The sequence below is a fragment of the Cricetulus griseus genome, chromosome 4, assembly GCF_003668045.3.
Source record: "Cricetulus griseus strain 17A/GY chromosome 4, alternate assembly CriGri-PICRH-1.0, whole genome shotgun sequence".
Classification (NCBI taxonomy): Eukaryota; Metazoa; Chordata; class Mammalia; order Rodentia; family Cricetidae; genus Cricetulus; species Cricetulus griseus.
Window position 1 is genome coordinate 93,878,122 of NC_048597.1, and position 19,156 is coordinate 93,897,277.

A 19,156-nucleotide genomic window follows, 5' to 3' on the forward strand; every position below is an offset into this window, starting at 1 on the left:
AGTCGAGTTTGGTCCTTGCAGATATGTCATTATGGATGTCATAGGGAAGAGTGGCAACCTGGGCGTGGAGAACCTGAGGGGCTCAGGCATGATCGCAGGAGAGGCTTCCCTGGCTTACGAAAAAATTGTCACCATAAGCATGGTGAGTTCCCTCCTGTGTCTCTTCCTTTTCATTTTCTTCTCTGTTTCTGTGTGTTCCTGTGTGTGTGTGTGTGTGTGTGTGTGTGTGTGTGTGTGTGTGTGTGCGCGTGCGCGTGTGTGCGCGCGCGCGCGAACATAGAGGCCAGAGGTCAACATCAGGCATCTTTTCCAATTGCTTTTCCCATTTTTGGGGCACCAAGAGTCTCACTGAATCTGGAATTTGCTGATCTGGCTGGCTGGCAAGCCCCCAGGGATCCTCTTGTCTCTTGGCCTGGGTGCTTTGAGCCTCTTGTAGGAATGTGTGGCAAAGCTTGGTTGCTCAGCAAGGACAGGCAGCCAGAGACAGAGAAAGCTGCCCAGATCTCATGGTTCTCATGACAGAGCTCCAATCTCCTAGGGAGCCCCCCCAGACCCACCTCTTAGAGTTTACACCACCTTTAACCTTTAGCCTCCCAGGAGCGATTAAGGTGCAGATAATAGCAGAAGCCAAGCTCGAGCAGGTGCTGGGAGAAAACCAGGCTCCAGCCAGCTGTGGTGCACATCTGTAATCCCAATACCTCTGAGGCAGAGGCAGGAGGACCATCTCTTAGAGTTCTAGCTGACTGTGGCTATACAGTGAGACCCCCCTCTCTGTGGGGTGAGTTCGGAAGGGTCCTGTCTCCGCAGGTGACCTGCCGTGCTCTCGGAATCGGGGCCTACTTGGTGAGGCTTGGCCAGCGGGTGATCCAAGTGGAGAACTCTCATATCATCCTCACTGGAGCCAGCGCTCTCAACAAGGTGCCATAGGCGAGGCCTGGAGAGGGGTGGTGTGGGGACCCAGTCAGGCATTGCGTGGCCCTGCTGTCTTAGCCTGTGTCCTTTTGCTGTGAAAAGACGCCATGACTATGGCAACTCTCGCGAAGGCAAACATGTCACTGGGGCTGGATCATACTTTGGAGGTTTAGTCCATCTTTGTCATGACAGGAAACATGGCACCATGCAGGCAGACATGCTGAGAGTTCTGTATCTGGATCAGAAGGCAGCAGGGAGAGATGCTGGACCTAGCTTAAGCATCTAAAACCTCAGCCCTTCCCACCCCTACTCCCCCGTTACACACTTCCTCCAACAAGGCTATACCGTACTCCAACAAGGTCACACCTCCCAGTGCCATTCCCTGTGAATCTGTGGGAGCATTTTCATTCAAACCACAGCACCAGCTATTGTGGATTCCTTCCTGAAGCAAGTGCTGTTTTGTTTGTCAGTATGCAGTTTTCCCGTGCCCTTGTGAGCCCCACTCCTGGAACTAACTCTCCAGCTTACATTACAAACATTATTAAAGAGGTGCCATACTTTGAGGGCTGCTGACAAAGGCCCCTCTTGTGACTTTGCATCTTCTGTGATTTGGGGGAATTCTTGTGTTTTGACTTTGCCTGTGGCTGAGTCCCCATGAACATGAAAACAAACAGCCTGCTCATTTCAGTGTACTGCAGGATTTCCCACATGGCTCTGGAGTCTCCGTATTTAATGTCCACTCAGAGCCCATGTGTGGTTCTTGCATTAGCACCTGGGTGGACATGTGGCCCCCCAGGCCCCACTGCAGACCTGCTGCTGAAGCAGGAACCCTTTAGATGTCCAGTTCCTGAGGGCAGTGGTGGCTCCCCAATTGGGTTGCACATTTGAATTTCCTGGAAATCTTAAAGACACAGGGACCACTAATGCCTGGTGCTCCCCCTGAAGGCTCAGAAGGGATGGGTTTGGGTATGGCCTGGTTGTCAGGTGTTTCAGAAGCTGCTGTGACAGGCAGCCAGAACAGAGGATCCAGCAAGATGGAGTGGCCTTGCTAACTGTGTTGTGTCAACTCAGGTCCTTGGAAGAGAAGTCTATACGTCCAACAACCAGCTGGGGGGTGTGCAGATCATGCACATGAATGGAGTCTCCCACGTCACTGTGCCAGATGACTTTGAGGGGGTCTGTACCATTCTGGAATGGCTGTCATATATACCAAAGGTGCGCTATTCCCTGGCAGCCTGGAGCCTGGTGGTAGGGAGGTTGGGAAAGGAGCACCACAGATGGGACTAGGCTCACTTGGCCCCCCCACTCTCCCTCTCATACCCAGCCCTGTCCTTTGCTTTTGGGGGAGGCTCTGGGGTGTTGTAAGGACTTAGGGATGTTGTCTGCTGGTAGACAAGGGTGACATTGGACCACAGCTGGCCCTCATACCTCATGGTCAGCCTGGATCCATTCCTGGCTTCCTCTTCAGGAACACTATAATCCCGGGGCCAGCCTCTCAGTCTGTCTGGGCCTTCATTTTCCTCCTCTATGAAGTTGTATTACCATGGTGATGAAGAGGACGGATGTTCATGCTCAGCTCTCTGAAGATCCTTCCCAAGGGTATCCTGGACAGTCCTGATAATTATCTGTAGTCCCCACAGGGCTGTTTTAACTAGATCTTGACTCTAGTTTGAGCCTCCATTTCTTCAATTGCCTAGCTGGGAGAAGGCTGGTCCTGTGTGACTCCCAGACTCTATTTGAACACACTCGGATCTCTTAAAAGGTCTCAGGAGAATGTAGACAGGAGTTGCGGCTTAGAAGCCATGGTGAGGGCATCACTGCACAGCTAGACATGTGCACAGTCAGGGGAAAGCACTCAGATGTGTGGTAGTCCTCACTGACACCCCAGGGACTAAGTGGAACGGCTTTGGCCTTCTTTTCTAGGACAATCGCAGCCCAGTCCCCATCATCACTCCTACTGACCCCATCGACAGGGAAATTGAATTCGTCCCATCCAAAGCTCCCTATGACCCCAGGTGGCTTCTTGCAGGGAGGCCTCACCCAAGTAAGTCCTAAGGTGTTTGCAGGGGACCCCAGAATTGGGGTTCTTTTCAGGGTCTACTGTAAAGGGCTATTTTGGTGGGAGCACTTATGTCTGTTCCCATTTCCCAGGGTGGGTGCATGTGAGCCCAAAGGAGGGGATGGAGACTGGACTTTGCTTTTCCTGAGCCACAGAGCAACAAGAGTTAGAAACAGCTCCGGTTTCCAGAGCCAAGGGTTAGGGTTCAGCACAGACCAGGGCCTCCCTCTTGCGTCTTTCCCTCTGGCTAGACCCTCACAAAGGAAGCTGGCTTCTTTTGCATGCACATACACGTGCACACACATACACTTGCACACACATGCACACATGCTTTCCCCTTCTCCGAGGAACGCCTCTGTCTCCTGGAGGTGTACTTTGTTCTGAGAACGGCCCACATGGGAAAGCTAAGCTGTCCCATCACCCTGGCCCCTGTCTAGAATTTTGTGTGCAGTTGCCTTCAGCTGTGCCCTGCAAAAGAGGCAAGGATGTCCTCTCACCAGCAGAAGGATCCCAGTGGCTTCTTGGGTTTATAGACCCTTTCCCTCCAGCTGTTTCTCCTTTAGAAGGTGTTCAGTTTCTTACCTACTGTGTGCTCTATCCTGTGGAGCCAGCCCTGAGCCCCGAGGCAGAGGCTGAAGCAGGAGGTTTTATTCCGTGGCATCCAGCGTCTGCTGCATTCCACGAGTTACCTGCTGCCAGGCCTTTTACCTTTTGTCAGAGTGGCAGCCGTTTGCATCGACTCCTGACCTTCAGCCATGGAATTGTCAGAGTGGCAGCCGTTTGCATCACACACACCCCAACACCCTCTACCTCCCACTCATCAATGGCTGCAGTGCCACTGTGACAGTGTGTCCCTCTGGGACATGGGTGACCTGCTTCCTGTCAGGGACACTGAGCTGCAGCCAGAGGGCCAGAATATGGTAGAAAGGATATAGGACCATAATAAGGTCAAAGTTGGGCCACACACAGCAGTGTGCCCACCAGGCAGACCCTGGGCCTCCCCAGCTCTCAGCTAGGACTTCTATCCTTCTGCCCACAGCTCTGAAGGGCTCCTGGCAGAGCGGATTCTTCGATCATGGCAGTTTCACAGAAATCATGGCACCCTGGGCTCAGACCGTGGTGACCGGACGAGCAAGGTACCATGAAATAGGGGTGGGCTACACACACCTGCTTACCAGGCATGGGACTCTCAAGCACTAGGCTGGGGCTTCCAGGGCCCTTTTCTCCTTGGTGCTTGGATTTTTCTGAATGCAAAAAGCCAATTTAGGGAGTAGGGAGATGGCTAAGAAAGCTTGCTGTGTAACCATACAGATCAGAGTTCAGATTCCTAGCATCCACATAACAAGTCAGGTGCAGCAATTTGGGGATTCCAGCACCAGGGTTACAGAGTCAGAGCCTGGCAGCTTGCTGGTGAACTCCAGGTTATGACAGACCCCCATATCAGAAGATGAGGTGGAAAGGAAGAACCCTGACAGTGAACTCTACATGCAGACATACACAGAGACACACACACACACACACACACACACACACACACACACACCACACAGAGTTAAAGTTTTAAATGTGTCATTGGCTTTCAGTTATAGTCTAATTCATTCTACAAATCCTTTTTGTACAACCCTGGATTGACCCCCGCCCCCAACCAGGGAGCTCCCCCTGGGGAGACTGCTCCACCCGGCTTCCCTGGTAGGGTTGTTGCAGGGATAAAGGACAGCGGTGCAGGGGTAGCTTTGGTGGTTGATAGCCCAGAATGACAGGTATTGGTGTCATGGTCTCCTTTGAGCCAGGCTCTATGGCACTTGATTTGTTCACCCCTCCCTGGTTTTGATTACTGGGGATGGAACTCAGAGCCCCATCCATGCTAGGCAAAAAGCTGTACCACTGAGCTACATCCCAGTGCTTTGCTTTTTTATTTCAAGTCAGTATCTTGTTGTGTAGCCCAAGCTGGCCTCAAGCTTTTGAACTTCCTGCCTCGGCTTCCTAGATAGCTGGGTAATAGACCTATGCCACCAATCCTGGCTTGCTTCAGCCTTTTTCCTGTGTGACTTAGTTCAGCACCCAAGCTACCCAGTGTGCAGCTGCTGGCCTCATGGGATGATTTAAGTCATAATTTAAAGCTGGGATGTGGCTAGGTTGCTAGTACCTGCCTGGCATATGTAGAGTCCCAAGTTCCATCCTGGTATCACAAAGGGGAAAAATCTGAAGCTGAAGTGAGAGGAGGATGCTGGGAACTGTGTTTCACAGTCGGCATCTTAGATTCACAGCCCGAAGCACAAACAGCTCCCCTGGGTTCAGTACCACCTGCCCTGACTGTTCTCACCCTAGCAGGGCACCTATAGCTCTGCCGACCTGTATGGTTCTCAGTAACTTGGAGCTCCCACCTTGCCTTGCAGCCAGCTCCCCAACATGTCCTCAGTCTCACTTGGAAATGCCCTCAGCAGATTCGGTAGACCCTGGGACCCTGAGATCTGCTTGTGGAGCAGCCCAGTGCTGAGCCCATGTGCGCTCACCTTGCAGGTTGGGGGGCATCCCCCTGGGGGTGATTGCTGTGGAGACGCGGTCCGTGGAGGTGGCTGTCCCTGCTGACCCTGCCAACCTGGATTCTGAGGCCAAGGTGAGGGGCCAGGAGCCATAACCACTGTGACCACCGCTGACAGGACAGGACCCTTTCATCCAGCCTAGAGAAGTGGCCACATTCCAGACAGCCAGGGAGAGGAGGCCTCAAGCAGGGGCTGTACCAGAGGCTGCCAGGCTGCCTCACCACATCTCCATGGGACACACAATATTCCATTCTGGTCTTCTTGCCTGGGATGGGAATGGCCCTTTGTGTACCCCACCCCCACTTCCACACTACTTCTGCTGCTGGGGGTGGCAGGGAGGCCCCAGCTAGTGTGGTGCCAGGCTATGCATGAGAATGGGGGACCTGTTGAGGTCCTAAGGGCATGGTCTTTGGGTTCCTGGGGGAGCCCTGGCTCTGGAACATGTATATGGGTACATGTCCTAGTAAGGGTTACTACTATGAAGAAACACCACGACTGAAGCAACTTGGGGAGGAAAGGTCTTTTTCAGCTTACACTTCCATGTCGCTGTTCATCACTGAAGGAAGCCAGGACAGGAACTCGAGCAGGGAAGGAGCCTGGAGGCAGGAGCTGATGCAGAGACCATGGAGTGGAGCTGCTTACTGGCTTGCTCCTCATGGCTTGCTCAGCCTGCTTTCTTATAGAACCCAGGATCCCCAGCCCAGGGATGGCCCCACCCGCCATGGTCTGACCCCTCTCCCCCATCAATCACTAATTAATAAAATGCCCCACAGCTGGATCTTAGGGAGGCCTTTTCTCAACTGAGGCTCCCTTTTCTCCAGGGACTCTAGCTGTGTCAAGCTGACATAAAACAGTAGTAGTGATCATGGCCCTATTGTCCCTATGTCTGACCTAAGTATCCCTGTGTAACAGATCATCCAGCAGGCAGGCCAAGTGTGGTTCCCGGACTCTGCCTACAAGACGGCGCAGGTCATCAGGGACTTCAACCAGGAGCACCTGCCCCTCATGATCTTTGCCAACTGGAGAGGCTTCTCTGGTGGCATGAAGGGTGAGTCCAGCCCCTCTGCGTCACTCCAGCTGTGTCTCTCAGCAGTCCTGCAAGGACACAGGTCAAGTAACTGCCTGGTTACTTGATGAGGAACCAAGCTCAGGAGGCAGGTGACTCCCTGGGGTCATGTGAAAGGCAGGGCAGAGTGATCTGCTCTGCAGGCTCCCTGATGACCTGGGCAGTTGCATTCCTGTGTGGTTAGATGAGGCCCATCCACCTTCCTCAGAGCTGACCTCTAAGTCACCCAGAATGTCCAGAGAGATAGTGGTACTCTCTGGCTGCTGAGGGAGGAGCTGAGGAGGGTGAGAGGCACACGTGTGTCTTTGATACCTGGGTGACTTCTCTGAGCCCCCAAGCCCCTTGTTTGTGAATGGGGAGGGCTTCGGGGAGGGTCCCTTGCTCTGGTTCCACCCATGTCACTGATGCCAGCATTGCAGTGTCACGATGTAGGGTGCCTGGGGACTTGGAGGGATCTCCTGGTGATGCAGAGCAGGGACCTGTGCTATGTGTGGGCGGGGGCATCACTCAGAACTGGAAGGCACTCAGGAAGCTACAGTCCCTGCGCTGGCATTCACAGATGAGGACACACCCATTCGGGAGAGCAACCTGCTCAAGGTCACATGGCCACTGAGGGAGGGAGCCAGACCCATCCCAGCCCCCAGCTCTCCCAGCCTCCCCCAGGAGCCTGGGGCAGAGAAGGCTGTATGCTCTGTGGCTGTGTCACTGAGGCTCAAGTCCCCTAAGCAGGCCTTGCTTTGTAGACATGTATGAGCAGATGCTGAAGTTTGGAGCCTACATCGTGGATGGCCTCCGGCAGTACAAGCAACCAATTCTTATCTACATCCCACCCTATGCTGAGCTACGTGGGGGCTCGTGGGTTGTCCTCGACTCCACCATCAACCCCCTGTGCATAGAGATGTACGCTGACAAGGAGAGCAGGTGGGTGTGACATGCAGAGTCTTCTTTGCAGTGCTAGTCGGGCCCCCAGAGGACACTATCCGGAGAAGGGTGAGAAGCTGGGTGTGGCAGTGTGCGCCTGCAACCTTGGCACCGAAGGTCATGGGCAGAGGTAGGGAGGCCCTGGGTCAGTCTAGCCAAATCAGTGAGCTCAGGTTCAGTGAGAGCCCCTGTCTCAAAAAGTCAGGTGGATGGCAACAGGAAGACCTATGACCTTTACAGGCATGCACACACAAGTACATATACACCACACACATACAGAGTCATGATATATGCAAAGATAGGTGGTGTTGGATTGGTTTTCTTGTCCTGCCAGGTCCCGCCGCCCTTCTCAGCCCCAAATAAGCACACAAAGACTTATATTAATTATAAACTGTTGGCTGATGGTTAGGGCTTCTTATTGGCTAGCTCTGTCTTAATTATTAACCCACAACTACTAATCTATATATTTCTACGTGGTCTTGGCTTACCAGAGAATGTCCGGAGCTGTTACTCCTTTGGCAGCTTACATGGCAATTGTCCTTGGCAGACTCTCTCTGCCTACCTTTCCCAGAATTCTCCTCATCCTAGTCCCACCTGTCTTCCTGCCTCATTGGCCAAACTGTTTTAGTCATCAACCAGTGAGAGAAACATATCTACAGAAGGACATTCCCCATCAGATAGAGAAATATTTTTAAAAAGGAGCCAGAGTCAGGAGAGCAGAGAGACTTGAGGTATCTGTCCCCAGCACACACACACACACACACACACACACACACACACCCGCCCCACACACCTCTTTCCTCTTCTCTATCCAGGGGGGGCGTTCTGGAGCCAGAGGGCACTGTGGAGATTAAGTTCCGCAAGAAAGATCTGGTGAAGACCATGAGACGGTTAGACCCAGTGTGCAAGAAGCTCGTGGGACAGCTGGGTAAGTGGGTCACACAGGTGCCACCCCCAGATCGACAAAGGCATCAGTTGGAGTGCATTAAAAGTAGAATGAGATGAGTCAAGCTGAGACCCTAAAGCCAGTCAGTACTTGTAATCAGCGCTCGGGACACCAGGAGTGGTCGGAGGGAACAATGGCAGATATTTTGAAGAGTTGCGGTTTGTATGTCCACAGTGAGCTGTGTTGGCGAAGGGGCCAAATATAAACATGAAATTAATTTTCTGAGCTTCTGTGTTTGGATCACAGCCCCCATTTCTGGAGCCAGGGTGGGACATTCCCCTGTGGCATCCTATCCTCTCTCAGAGGTTCAAGCTGTGGAGTATTTTAGCTGAGGGACCTTCAGCCTGTGACCACATAGTCAGTTCATTGTTCCATACACATAGATGGTTGAAACATTTGGGACCCAAGGGGAACACCTGAACTTGGATAATGATAATGTCTCTTTAGAGGGACATTATGTCCTCTGAATGTCCCCGATCAGAGATAAACAATTTTTATCCATTTCATTTGCTTCACTCCTGTTCTTTGACGCCATGCTCCCCGGATGTGGGATGTGGTGGCCATGTGTGTAACTATACACTACACGTTTGTTACAGTGTGTGGTTCCTTTGGGTTCGCCTCTGAGATTTGGGTCTACACTTCATGACTCGGGGTTTGTGTGGAATTGGCATTATGTTGAAATATCTCTTATGAGGTTTCTTTCCTTTTTTATTACATTTATTGTGTGTGTGTTTGTGTATGCACATGCCATAGCACTTGCGTGGAGGTCAGAGGACGCCTTGCAGGAACTGGTTCTCTCCTACCATGTGGGTCCCGGGAATCAAACTCAGGTCATCATGCTTGGCACCAGGCACTTTTCTCCACTGAGACACCTCGCTGGCCCCCTTATTAGGATTCTAACTCTGGATTCCCTTGTTGTACAGTGTTATCTTCACTAGTTCTACTGTTTCTACCTGGCAGAACTGTGTTGGTTTGTGCACTAACAGAATCTGTCCTCGTGTTTTGTTGCCATGGAGTTAGCATATCCCCACTATAGTTATTACATGTCTGCAGACAGCAGCTGAAAGCCTGGGATAGGGCTGGAGCTTCACCCAGGTGCTGTCTTCGGGCTGTGAGCACATTTCCGAGGCTGCAGGACAACTTGATTTAGGAGTAGCTTTGGCATCGCAGACCAGACTATCACAGGGCAAGGCCTCTTGTTTGGTTTTTGTGGCTTTTCAAAAGACAAACAACAGCAACAACAAAAACCCAACCCCACATGGCCATCTCTCACAGCCCCTGAAGTCCTGACTTGATGTCTGCTCACCTGCAGGGACAGCCCAGCTCCCTGACAAGGACCGCAAGGAGCTGGAGGGCCAGCTGAAGGCCCGAGAGGACCTGCTGTTCCCCATCTACCACCAGGTGGCAGTGCAATTTGCCGACCTGCATGACACACCCGGCCACATGCTGGAGAAGGGAATCATCTTGGTAAGTTCCCCAAGGCCACTTGGTCGCCCAAGGCAACCTGGGCCCCAGACACAGAGAAATGCATAGGGGTTTGGGATGGAGCCAAGCTGGGGCTTAGAGGGCTCTCAGGACTGTTCAGTCTGAGTTCATCCACAGGAGCCTACAGCTTCTAGCCCCCAGGAGGCCCAGAGTAACTTTAGTGTGTTCAGATGGCTCTTAGTTTGCGCCTTGGGTGAGGCTTGATGACTTGTCTGTGCTGACATTGGCCCATGACTTGCTCCTAAAAGGACATCCTTGTCTGCTGGCCCATGCCCATAGCTGGACATTTTTCTTTTGGGAACCAGCCTGCGATTGAGTTTTGTGTCAGCAGAGGTAAATGTGGACATCAGTTTGCTTCAGAGAACATGCAAGGCGCCATGGGGTCCTGCAGAATCCTGCTCTGCGTCTCCCTAGATAGGAGCTCGGCCCCCTATGTACCGTATCCCTGCTTATAGGATGAGGTGGGCACAAGCCAGGTAGCCAGCCTGGGGCATGGTCTTGGCCGTTTCCTGTCCCTTCCCTCCTTTCTGAGTATTTAGCTGGACCTGTCCATAGGACGTGCTGGAGTGGAAGACTGCACGCACCTTCTTCTACTGGAGGCTGCGCCGGCTGCTGCTGGAAGCCCAGGTGAAGCAAGAGATTCTCCAAGCCAGCCCGGAGCTGAGCCATGAGCACACACAGTCCATGCTGCGACGCTGGTTTGTGGAGACCGAGGGTCCCGTCAAGGTGGGCCTGAGCAGAGAGAGGGGAGGTGTAGCATGCAGACACTGGGGGTATAAGGCCTGTCAGCTCTGTCCCTCTGCAGCATCCCCACCTGAGGTAGACTCTACCCATTGACCCCCCTCCCCAGGCCTACCTGTGGGACAGCAACCAGGTGGTGGTCCAGTGGCTGGAACAGCACTGGTCAGCCGGGGGTGGCCTGCGTTCCACCATCCGTGAGAACATCAATTACCTGAAGCGAGACTCCGTCCTCAAGACCATCCAAAGGTGAGACACGCCTGTGGCCAGCCTCTGGCTCACTGGCCTGTCACAGTGCCAGGGTCAGGCCCAGCCTCATGGGTGGGGTGACAACTCAGGGTGGCCACCCCCCTGGTAATGGAACTGTGGTCTGTGACTTTCTTGTGTCACAGCTGGTACCTTGTTGATTAGAAGGGCCCACATTGCAAACCCCGGGGGTGAGGATGCTGGCTCCTTCCCTGTCAGTCTTTCTATCATCTTCAAGGAGGTGGCTCATGAGACACCTGGGATCCTATTTTGGGTGTGAAGCTGGGGCTCGGGTGTGTCACACTTGGAGTCATATCACACAAGCAGTGACTGGGAAGGACTGTGCCACCCCGAGGCATTCTGTCCCCCAATTCAGAATCCCTCCTGCTGCAGGACTGTCCCCCCTCCTACTCTCCCTTACCCCCACCCCCACCCCATTCTCAGCAGGAGGAAATCAGAATGCAGGGCTCGCCACCCTCACCCCAAGAGAAACATGTCTAGACTAGGACACTGCCACCTAGAGACCACTGAACCAAGTGGCCAGAGTGACACACCTGTCTCTCATTCCCTGCAGTCTGGTTCAGGGAAACCCAGATGTGACCATGGACTGTGTGGCATACCTGAGCCAGCACCTCACCCCGGCAGAGCGGATACAGGTGGCTCAGCTGCTGTCTACCACGGAGAGCCCGGCGTCCTCCTGAGCTACTCTGGCCATCCCCAGGACCCTGGACCACAGGAATGGCCGTTCGGCAGGCCTTTGCGGGACCCTGAGGCTTGTCTTGGGAAAATCCACAAATGGATCCTGAGAATTCTGCAAACAAAGCTGCTGACCAGTGTTTTTCTGTACAAAAGGCCCCCTGTTGTCCTGTCTGACAGCCATAGCCTTCTCTCACCTGGGGACTTCAGGGTTTGTCCGAGTGGATAACTCTGCCACATCTCTGAGATGAACTGAACCGGGCACCCCGAGTTCCTTATGTTCTGCCTGGAATGGGGATCCAGTGTCTCGGGTCACTGATCTCCAGACACTCACACATTGCTTTGCACGTAGCAGCTTGTGTCCTTCAGCAGAATGAATGGGCCAAAGAGAACACCCAGACGAGACCCAAGAAAACCTCTTTTTGTGACCAGGCATAAGGCACTACTTAGTCACCCAAGCAGGGGCAAAACTGATTTCCTTTTTTCAATTAAGAATAAAATGACATTTTGTTCTCCAAACGGCCCTAGTGAGACAGGAAGACCATCCTATGGACAAGTTGTCTCCAAAGATAAAGGGACATGTGGATAGGATGCTGGTGTTGAGCACAGCTGCAGTTGTCCTGCCTCAGATCCCAGGCTCTGTAAGTCCTTTCTTCCCAAGTGGAGCAAGGATGGGACCTCACACCATGCCTCCCACAGATTGGCCACCCTTGGGTACCAAGTACCTTCCTCCTGCCTGAGCGCAGAGAGGCTGTCCCTAAACACAGTGAGTATCACGGCCTCGCCCCTCCCCCAGGGTCCCTGACCAATACACTTCTTCACCTTGTGCCTTGATATGACAACGGCAGGAGCCAACAGCTCTGGACCGGTGACCTGGGTCAGTGCTACGAGCACTGTGGATTTTCTCAGGAAGACTTTGTCAGCACCTTCAGGCACCACAGCGTCAGGGTCTGAATGAGATATTCTGTGCCAGTGACAGAGGCTAGGGAAGTTGGCTGCCATCTGCTGTCCTTCTGGGCAGTGTCTGAAGATACAAAGCATCACTCCAGGCTGAGGCCACAGCCATCCAGGGAACCAGGCTACTTGAGGTGCCCCAGGTTAAAACAGAAAGGCCCAGCCATCAGCCAGTGACAGCCCTGGCAGCTGAGGGGCCTGGGAGGAGTGGAGAATTGAAGCCCTGCTGCTGCCATTCTGGGGGATGAAGGGTTCTTCTGGGCAAGGTCCTCTTGGTATCAGAGGAGAGCCCAGACCGTGATTAGCTGCTACCCGGACCGTCCGCGTGAGCTAAAGAGGCTGCTGGGAGATCTGCAAAATAAACTATTTTTTGAAGGAAGCCCTTTGGCCTTGACTTATTCTGTAGACCAGAAAAGCCTGACAATCTCACAATCTCCCTCTTTGAAACATCAGAGAGCTTTGCTCCAGCTGCACTGCTCAGGAGGGAAGGATAGAGGTCCAGGGAGCTTTCACTTCTGTTTCCATTCTTTCCCATCAGATGAGGGCAGCATGGCAGAGCTCAGAAAGGACAAGGCACACACCTACAGTCACACTGGGCAGACTGGGAGAGGTGTCTAGTCTTCCTTCTGTGACGCTGGGCTGTGGTGTGTCCAGGCGTCTGAACTATACTTGGGACCCCGCTGTCCCTGCACAGTGTCACCCTACACAGGAACCTTGTCCTTCCCACACAGTTTATCCTCTCACGGGACTGCTCATTCTCGTCTCTTGACAACTCTTACTTTAATTTTGGTCCAGCATCTTTCCGAGGGTGGGTTCTCCAGTGCCTGTCTGCTGGGTAGAGAGAGCCTGTCACACACAGGGACGAACCGAAGAGAATGAGGAAGAGGCCCAGGCCTATTGGTGACTTAACCAGAGGCCTATCTGGAACCTATTCATGTTTTTGTTTGTTTGTTTCTTTGTTTTAGAAGACTCTCCCTAGTTTGAAGAGGAGCAGCCTCATCCTCAGATGTCCCGGCCTGGAGGCAGCTGTTTTCATGATGCCTTTCTGTGTCACCAGATACCTGGGAAGGGAAGTAAGCCGAGACAAGGCTCTGAAAGGCTGAGGGGGTTAGGCAGACTACCAGCTAGATTCCAGACACACACCTAGTCACTGACACTATAGTGGTGCTGACATTTAGCCTGTTGTCAGTCAGCTGCAAGCTCCATTGTCCCTGACAAGGCCAGTGCTTCTGTGACCCCTCAGGGGACTTAGCCACTACCCTCAGGGGAAGGGAGGAAGGACCAGCTACCTCTCTGTGGACAGAGGCTTTGTTGCCCAGTTCAGGTCCATACAAGGTGGCCACTTAGGTCTATATGTACCTGATATGGGGCCATCCTGGAGTAGGGCAGCCTCTCAACATGTACATTTCAGAAACAAGTCCTGATTCTCCCTCCCCTAACAGCCATCATCTATCTGCCAATACCTTCTCCACCAGGGTGGGGCGTGTGAGTCCCCATCCCTTCAGATTGTTGATGGGCTTGGTCTTGTTCATGTCTGGTGGTGTAGCCATGTGGCTTCACATGTGCATTGTGTCTGTCATGACAGGAAAGATTTGTTTGGCCACAGTCTTCTGCTATACTACCCCATGGATATTATGGTCTGCATACCCCCAGAACACACACACACACACACACACACACACACACACACACACACACATCCCTGAGCCTTGGTGGTGAGTGTCTGTGACACAGAAGTCTGTGAGTTGAGCAGGCCACAGTCACTTAATTCTCTGCACTTTAACAAGTTGTGTGTCTGTCATCTGCTGCCCACTGCACACACAAAAAAAAAGCTTCTCCAGGGAGGGTGGGGAGCTGCACTCACCATGTATGTAAAGGTAATTATTTAGAGGGCACTTTGATACTATGTCTGTTTAGCAAGATGATAGACAGAGGTTCCCCCTGAGGCCTGTCAGCTGTGCCTGACCCAGTGAACAGTTCTAGGCATGACTTTAACCTTGAGAAGCACACCTGAAATCTGATTAGAAAGGAACTGGTGACTCCCCTGTCATCCATGCCACTATTGTACCTGTGGGTGTACCTTGCCAGGCTGGTTGTAGCTCACAGGGGGTTAAAGATTAGTTGGTTAGTTTTCTTCCCCAGAGTCTGCAAGGTGTCTCCTGGCACTGTCACAACTAGCCAGTACGGAGGACACTTCTGGGTCAGTACCAGCTTGATCCCTCCATGTGGTGTCTTCAGCAATAAGCTCTGTTATCAAGTTCTGGTGGGCACCCAAGAGCAAAGCAATTGCTGGTGTTATTTGGTGGGAGTGTGTAGGAAGAAACCCTGATTACAAGTATGTAACAGGGGTTTAAGAGCCAGGGAAGCCAGCACACGACCCTCTCGCTAGGCTGAGCTGACACTGGGAATCATTTCTGGGTCCATCCTGCTCAGGGTGCAAACCTGGTCACTGCTTCCCTTGTGTGAGTATTTCCCCTAATAAATTACTGGTTATTAACATCTCTGACTTCACTTGTATCCCACTTTAGGGGTGTCTGTGGGACATCAAAAGCCAGTAAGTCAGAGGGAGGTAACCCAAACCTGACACCTTTTAGCACTTTTCACATCTTGTAAAATGGAAATTCTATCGTGAGATGATCTGTAGTCTGTAAGGTTAAGATATCTTTATTTAGATAAACACCAGCCAAACGGTAGCCAGAGTGTGCCAGGGCAGCAAGGCAGGGAGGCCAGAGAGAAGGGGCTCCCATGTGCTTTGCAGCCCCTTAAAACCCTATCATGCGTCATCCTGACCTCACCTTGACCACGCCCTGACAGGCGTGGTTAGACACACCTGTAGCCAGCTTCTAGCAGGCGTGGCTTACACTGTCCCCTACAAAATTCTGCACCTATTGCAATGAATTCCTGTTTCCTGACCCCCGCCTTATCTACTACCTCTATGGATTTGGGGACCTCATCACTGAACTTGTATTGGCTTATTTCACAGTGCCCTCAAGGTTCCTCCATATGATGGCATGTGTCGTGGTTTCCTTTTTAAAGACTGAACGTATTCTGTCACATAGCTACCACACAGCATTCCTTTACTCCTGTGGGAGGCTGCAGGTAGCTTCTGCCTTGTGGTTATTGTGGATAATGTTGCAGGGGGTAGAGCACGTCTCTTCACGTCCTGGCTTTGGCTTTTCCATTCCTTTGGCTCTGTATCGTGAAGTAGGGTCACTGCTAGCTCATAGGGTTATTCTCTGTTAATTTTTACAGGAACCTCCAAGGATTTCATTGCCCAGCAGTGAGGTCCCAGAGTTCCACCTCCAGGTCCTTGCCTACACATGTTTTCTGAGACAATTTTCTTTTTCATTTTTTTTCTTAATTTAGATTGTTCACTTATAACCATGCAAAGAGGTAGAAAGTGATTTAAACTTAAAAGTCTCTGGAGGAGCTGGAAAGATGACTCATCAGTTAAGAGCACCGGCTAGTCTTCAGGAGGACCCAGGTTTGGTGGCCAGCACCCACTGGGTGGCTCACAACTGTATATAACTCTAGTTCCAGAGGATCTGACACCCTCTTCTGGCCTCAAAATAACAAGACACATGCATTTTTTAAAAAATTGCTTAGAGTTGGACCTTTTAACCTGCTGTGTCTGTTGCTTGACACTGTGATCACAATATCTGACAGAAACAGCTGAAAAAGACAGGATTTATTTTGGCTTGTGGTTTTGGTCCATCATAGTTGGCAAGGCAGAGAGCAGTTGGAAGTGTGACCAAGTACGTTCACTTCTCCCTGGAACCTTCCAAGTCCCAGCCCTCTGACCTTCTGCCAGCCAGGCCCCAACTCCTAACAGTGACACAGTCTCACATCATAGTGCCAGTAGCTGGGAAGCAGGAATTCAGGACATGGGAGACACCCCAGCGTCACACATCACAGAGGCCAACAGCCTATATCCCGGCCCCGGTGCTTAAGGCTTTGCTCCGCCTCCCTGCTGCTCTCCCATCCATCTCAATTCCGGTTCAATAATGCCACTCCGAAGGCAGACCCAGCCTGGTGGAGACAGACCTTCCCAGAGGCAGCCAGGCTCACCCTCATTGTGGAGGAGACTGTGGCATGTCCATCCTTACCCTGAGGCTGAGCTGGGGAAGTCTCTGGTCTCTGCTACCCCTGGATCTGCCTCGCAATGTGCCTGGTGGATGCTTGTGTTCTTTGCCTTGGAGCCTCACTCCCTTTCTTTGATTTGTTCTTAAATTTAGCAGGTTGCTTGCTAAAAAAACTCGGATTAGCCCAGCATAATGGTTGGTACCTGTCGTCTCAGCACTGGACAACCAGAGGCAGAAAGTTCATGAGTTCTAGGATAGCCTGGGCTACGTAGCAAGCCCCCGTGCCAAACAAAACATAAATTGTCCTTGGTCTACTGTCTCATTCAGGGTCTAGAGAGTTATATCTTTAAGAAAAGATTTATTTATTTTTATGTGCACTGATTTTTTGCCTGCATGTATGTCTGTGTGAGGGTGTCAGATCCCTGGGAAGTGGAGTTACAGACAGCTGTGAAATGCCATATGGGTACTCGGAATCAAACACCAGTCCTCTAGGAAGAATAGCCAGTGCTCTTTTTTTTTTTTAATTAATTTATTTTTTACATTCCAATCCCGGTTCCCCCTCCTTTCCTCCCACTCCCTCCACTCTCCCTCCTCACATCTGCTCCACAGAGAGGATAAGGCCTCCCCTAGTAAGTCTACTAAGTCTGTCCCATCATCCAGTTGAGGCAGGACCAAGGCACCTCTCCACCCCGACACCCCTGTGTCTAGGCTGAGCAAGGTATCTCTCCATATAGAATTGGCTCCACTAAGTCAGTTTGTGCATTAGTGTTAGGTCTTAAGCCAGTGCTCTAACCGCTGAACCGTGTCTCCAGCCCTGAGAGTTGTATCTTACCTAGGATACTAAGGGCCCAGGATTTACTAGTCATCCATGAGCTTGCCCAGGTGTACTAGGTTTTCTTGTAGACCAGGCTGGTCTCGAACTCACAGAGATCCACCTGCCTCTGCCTCCTGAGTGCTGGGATTAAAGGTGTGTGCCACCTACGCCTGGCCTCAGATGTACTAGTTAATTGTCCTTTTTCTTCAATTTGATGCAGGCTAGCGTTATCTGGAAAGAGAGAACCTAATTGAGAAATTGCCTCCATCCAGATGGCTCATAAACAAGTCTGGGGAACATTTTATTGATTAATGATTGATGTGGGAGGGGCCAGCCCACTGGATGGTCAGGTGGTCCTGGGTTCTATAAGAAAGTGGGCTGTGCAAGTCATGGGGAGCAAGCTGATATGCAACACCCCTCCGTGGCCTCTGCATCAGCTCCCGCCTCCAGGTTCCTGCCCTGACTTCCATGGTGATGGACAGTGACCTGTAAGTCAAACGAACCTTTTTCTCCTTGAGTTGCTTTTGCCCGTGGTCTTTATCACAGCTACTGAAAGTACAACCATGTTTACTCAGAGAAGCTGGCCAGTTCCAGAGGTGGGAGCATCAAGAAACCATTGACGGGGGAGGGGGGTGAATACCCCTCAAGGATAGGGGAAGCAGGGAAAACAGTCCCCAGAACTAAGCTGATGGCTCCTGTCTCCTTGTATTGCTGGTCCCTGGGCACACTGTTGGCTGAGCAGATGGCTATGCTGAGGGACAGGTGGGCACAGCTTAGAGAACAAGGTGCCCAAAGAGTATGATGGCCACTGAGTTGCCGTAGGTCATGTTGGTTGCTCATTTGGTCTCGGTCTTGTCCTTGAACTAAGGCTTGGAGACCTGAGGCTTGGCATCACACAAGACTGTCTGACGAGGGAGGACCTACCAGTGCACTTCCAACACTTAGTAGGTCTCTAGCCCTTCTCTAACCCCCAGAAACTGCTGTTGGGAGAAGGGGCGGGTATCTAAAGACCTGGGAGTCAGTCCTGGGAGAGGTTTGTGCCCTCTTTACACCAGTGGATAAATGGGACCTGGTGCCGCTCACTTAGGGTAACTCTGCTTATTTAGCTTCTCCAGCCCCAGGTTGCCCCTATGACACCAGTATGATTGCTTTTCTGTGGCTGAATAGCAGTAGTTTAAAGTGCCAGGTTACTCCTCTTACTGAAGACCAGAAGTCCAGGGGTCTCACTGGGCTAAGATCATGGTACCAGCAGGGCAGTGGGATCATTAACTAGTCACAGTAGTGGCTGGGGACATGATGCCTTTGTTGGTTGAACCTGTGTCTCGGTATGGTTAATTGATAAGCCTCGGAGTGGGGTCCCAGGTGCTCGTTATTCGGGCTTGTCCAAGTCGCCATTTCTTCACCAGCAGAACGGGGTACTAACTTCTAAGCCACAGCCTCCCCAAGGGCTACATGAGCTCATGGTGGCCTGGCATGTCACGGATGATGAAAAGGCAGGGGTCCTTCCACAGCACTGTCCCCACTGGAGCCCAGAGCTGACACATGAAGACTTGGTCCCCTCTCGCCCTCTCTAAGCCGCTGCTTTAGGAGTAGCTGACAGTTGTCTACAACTCATTCCCAACATGCTACCTGCTAAGTGTTCATTCTGAGGAAAACAGTGAATGCCAGCCATGTGGATTTCATTGATGACCTTG

At 52.0% G+C, this 19,156-nt stretch overlaps 1 protein-coding gene across 1 annotated transcript in view; it reads left to right on the plus strand.

Moving 5' to 3' along the window:
• Acacb (acetyl-CoA carboxylase beta) overlaps positions 1 to 12,938 on the plus strand; it is an 83,681-nt gene extending 70,743 nt beyond the window's left edge. The window contains exons 40-52 of the mRNA XM_027415987.2: positions 22 to 142; positions 808 to 918; positions 1,984 to 2,127; positions 2,836 to 2,956; positions 4,011 to 4,107; positions 5,492 to 5,588; positions 6,427 to 6,562; positions 7,324 to 7,501; positions 8,317 to 8,429; positions 9,760 to 9,914; positions 10,488 to 10,658; positions 10,783 to 10,919; positions 11,491 to 12,938. Of these exons, the coding sequence (XP_027271788.1) occupies positions 22 to 142; positions 808 to 918; positions 1,984 to 2,127; positions 2,836 to 2,956; positions 4,011 to 4,107; positions 5,492 to 5,588; positions 6,427 to 6,562; positions 7,324 to 7,501; positions 8,317 to 8,429; positions 9,760 to 9,914; positions 10,488 to 10,658; positions 10,783 to 10,919; positions 11,491 to 11,617 (1,708 nt within the window). The 3' untranslated portion in view covers positions 11,618 to 12,938. The remainder of the gene's footprint in view (positions 1 to 21; positions 143 to 807; positions 919 to 1,983; positions 2,128 to 2,835; positions 2,957 to 4,010; positions 4,108 to 5,491; positions 5,589 to 6,426; positions 6,563 to 7,323; positions 7,502 to 8,316; positions 8,430 to 9,759; positions 9,915 to 10,487; positions 10,659 to 10,782; positions 10,920 to 11,490) is intronic.
• The last annotated feature ends 6,218 nt before the right edge of the window (positions 12,939 to 19,156 follow it).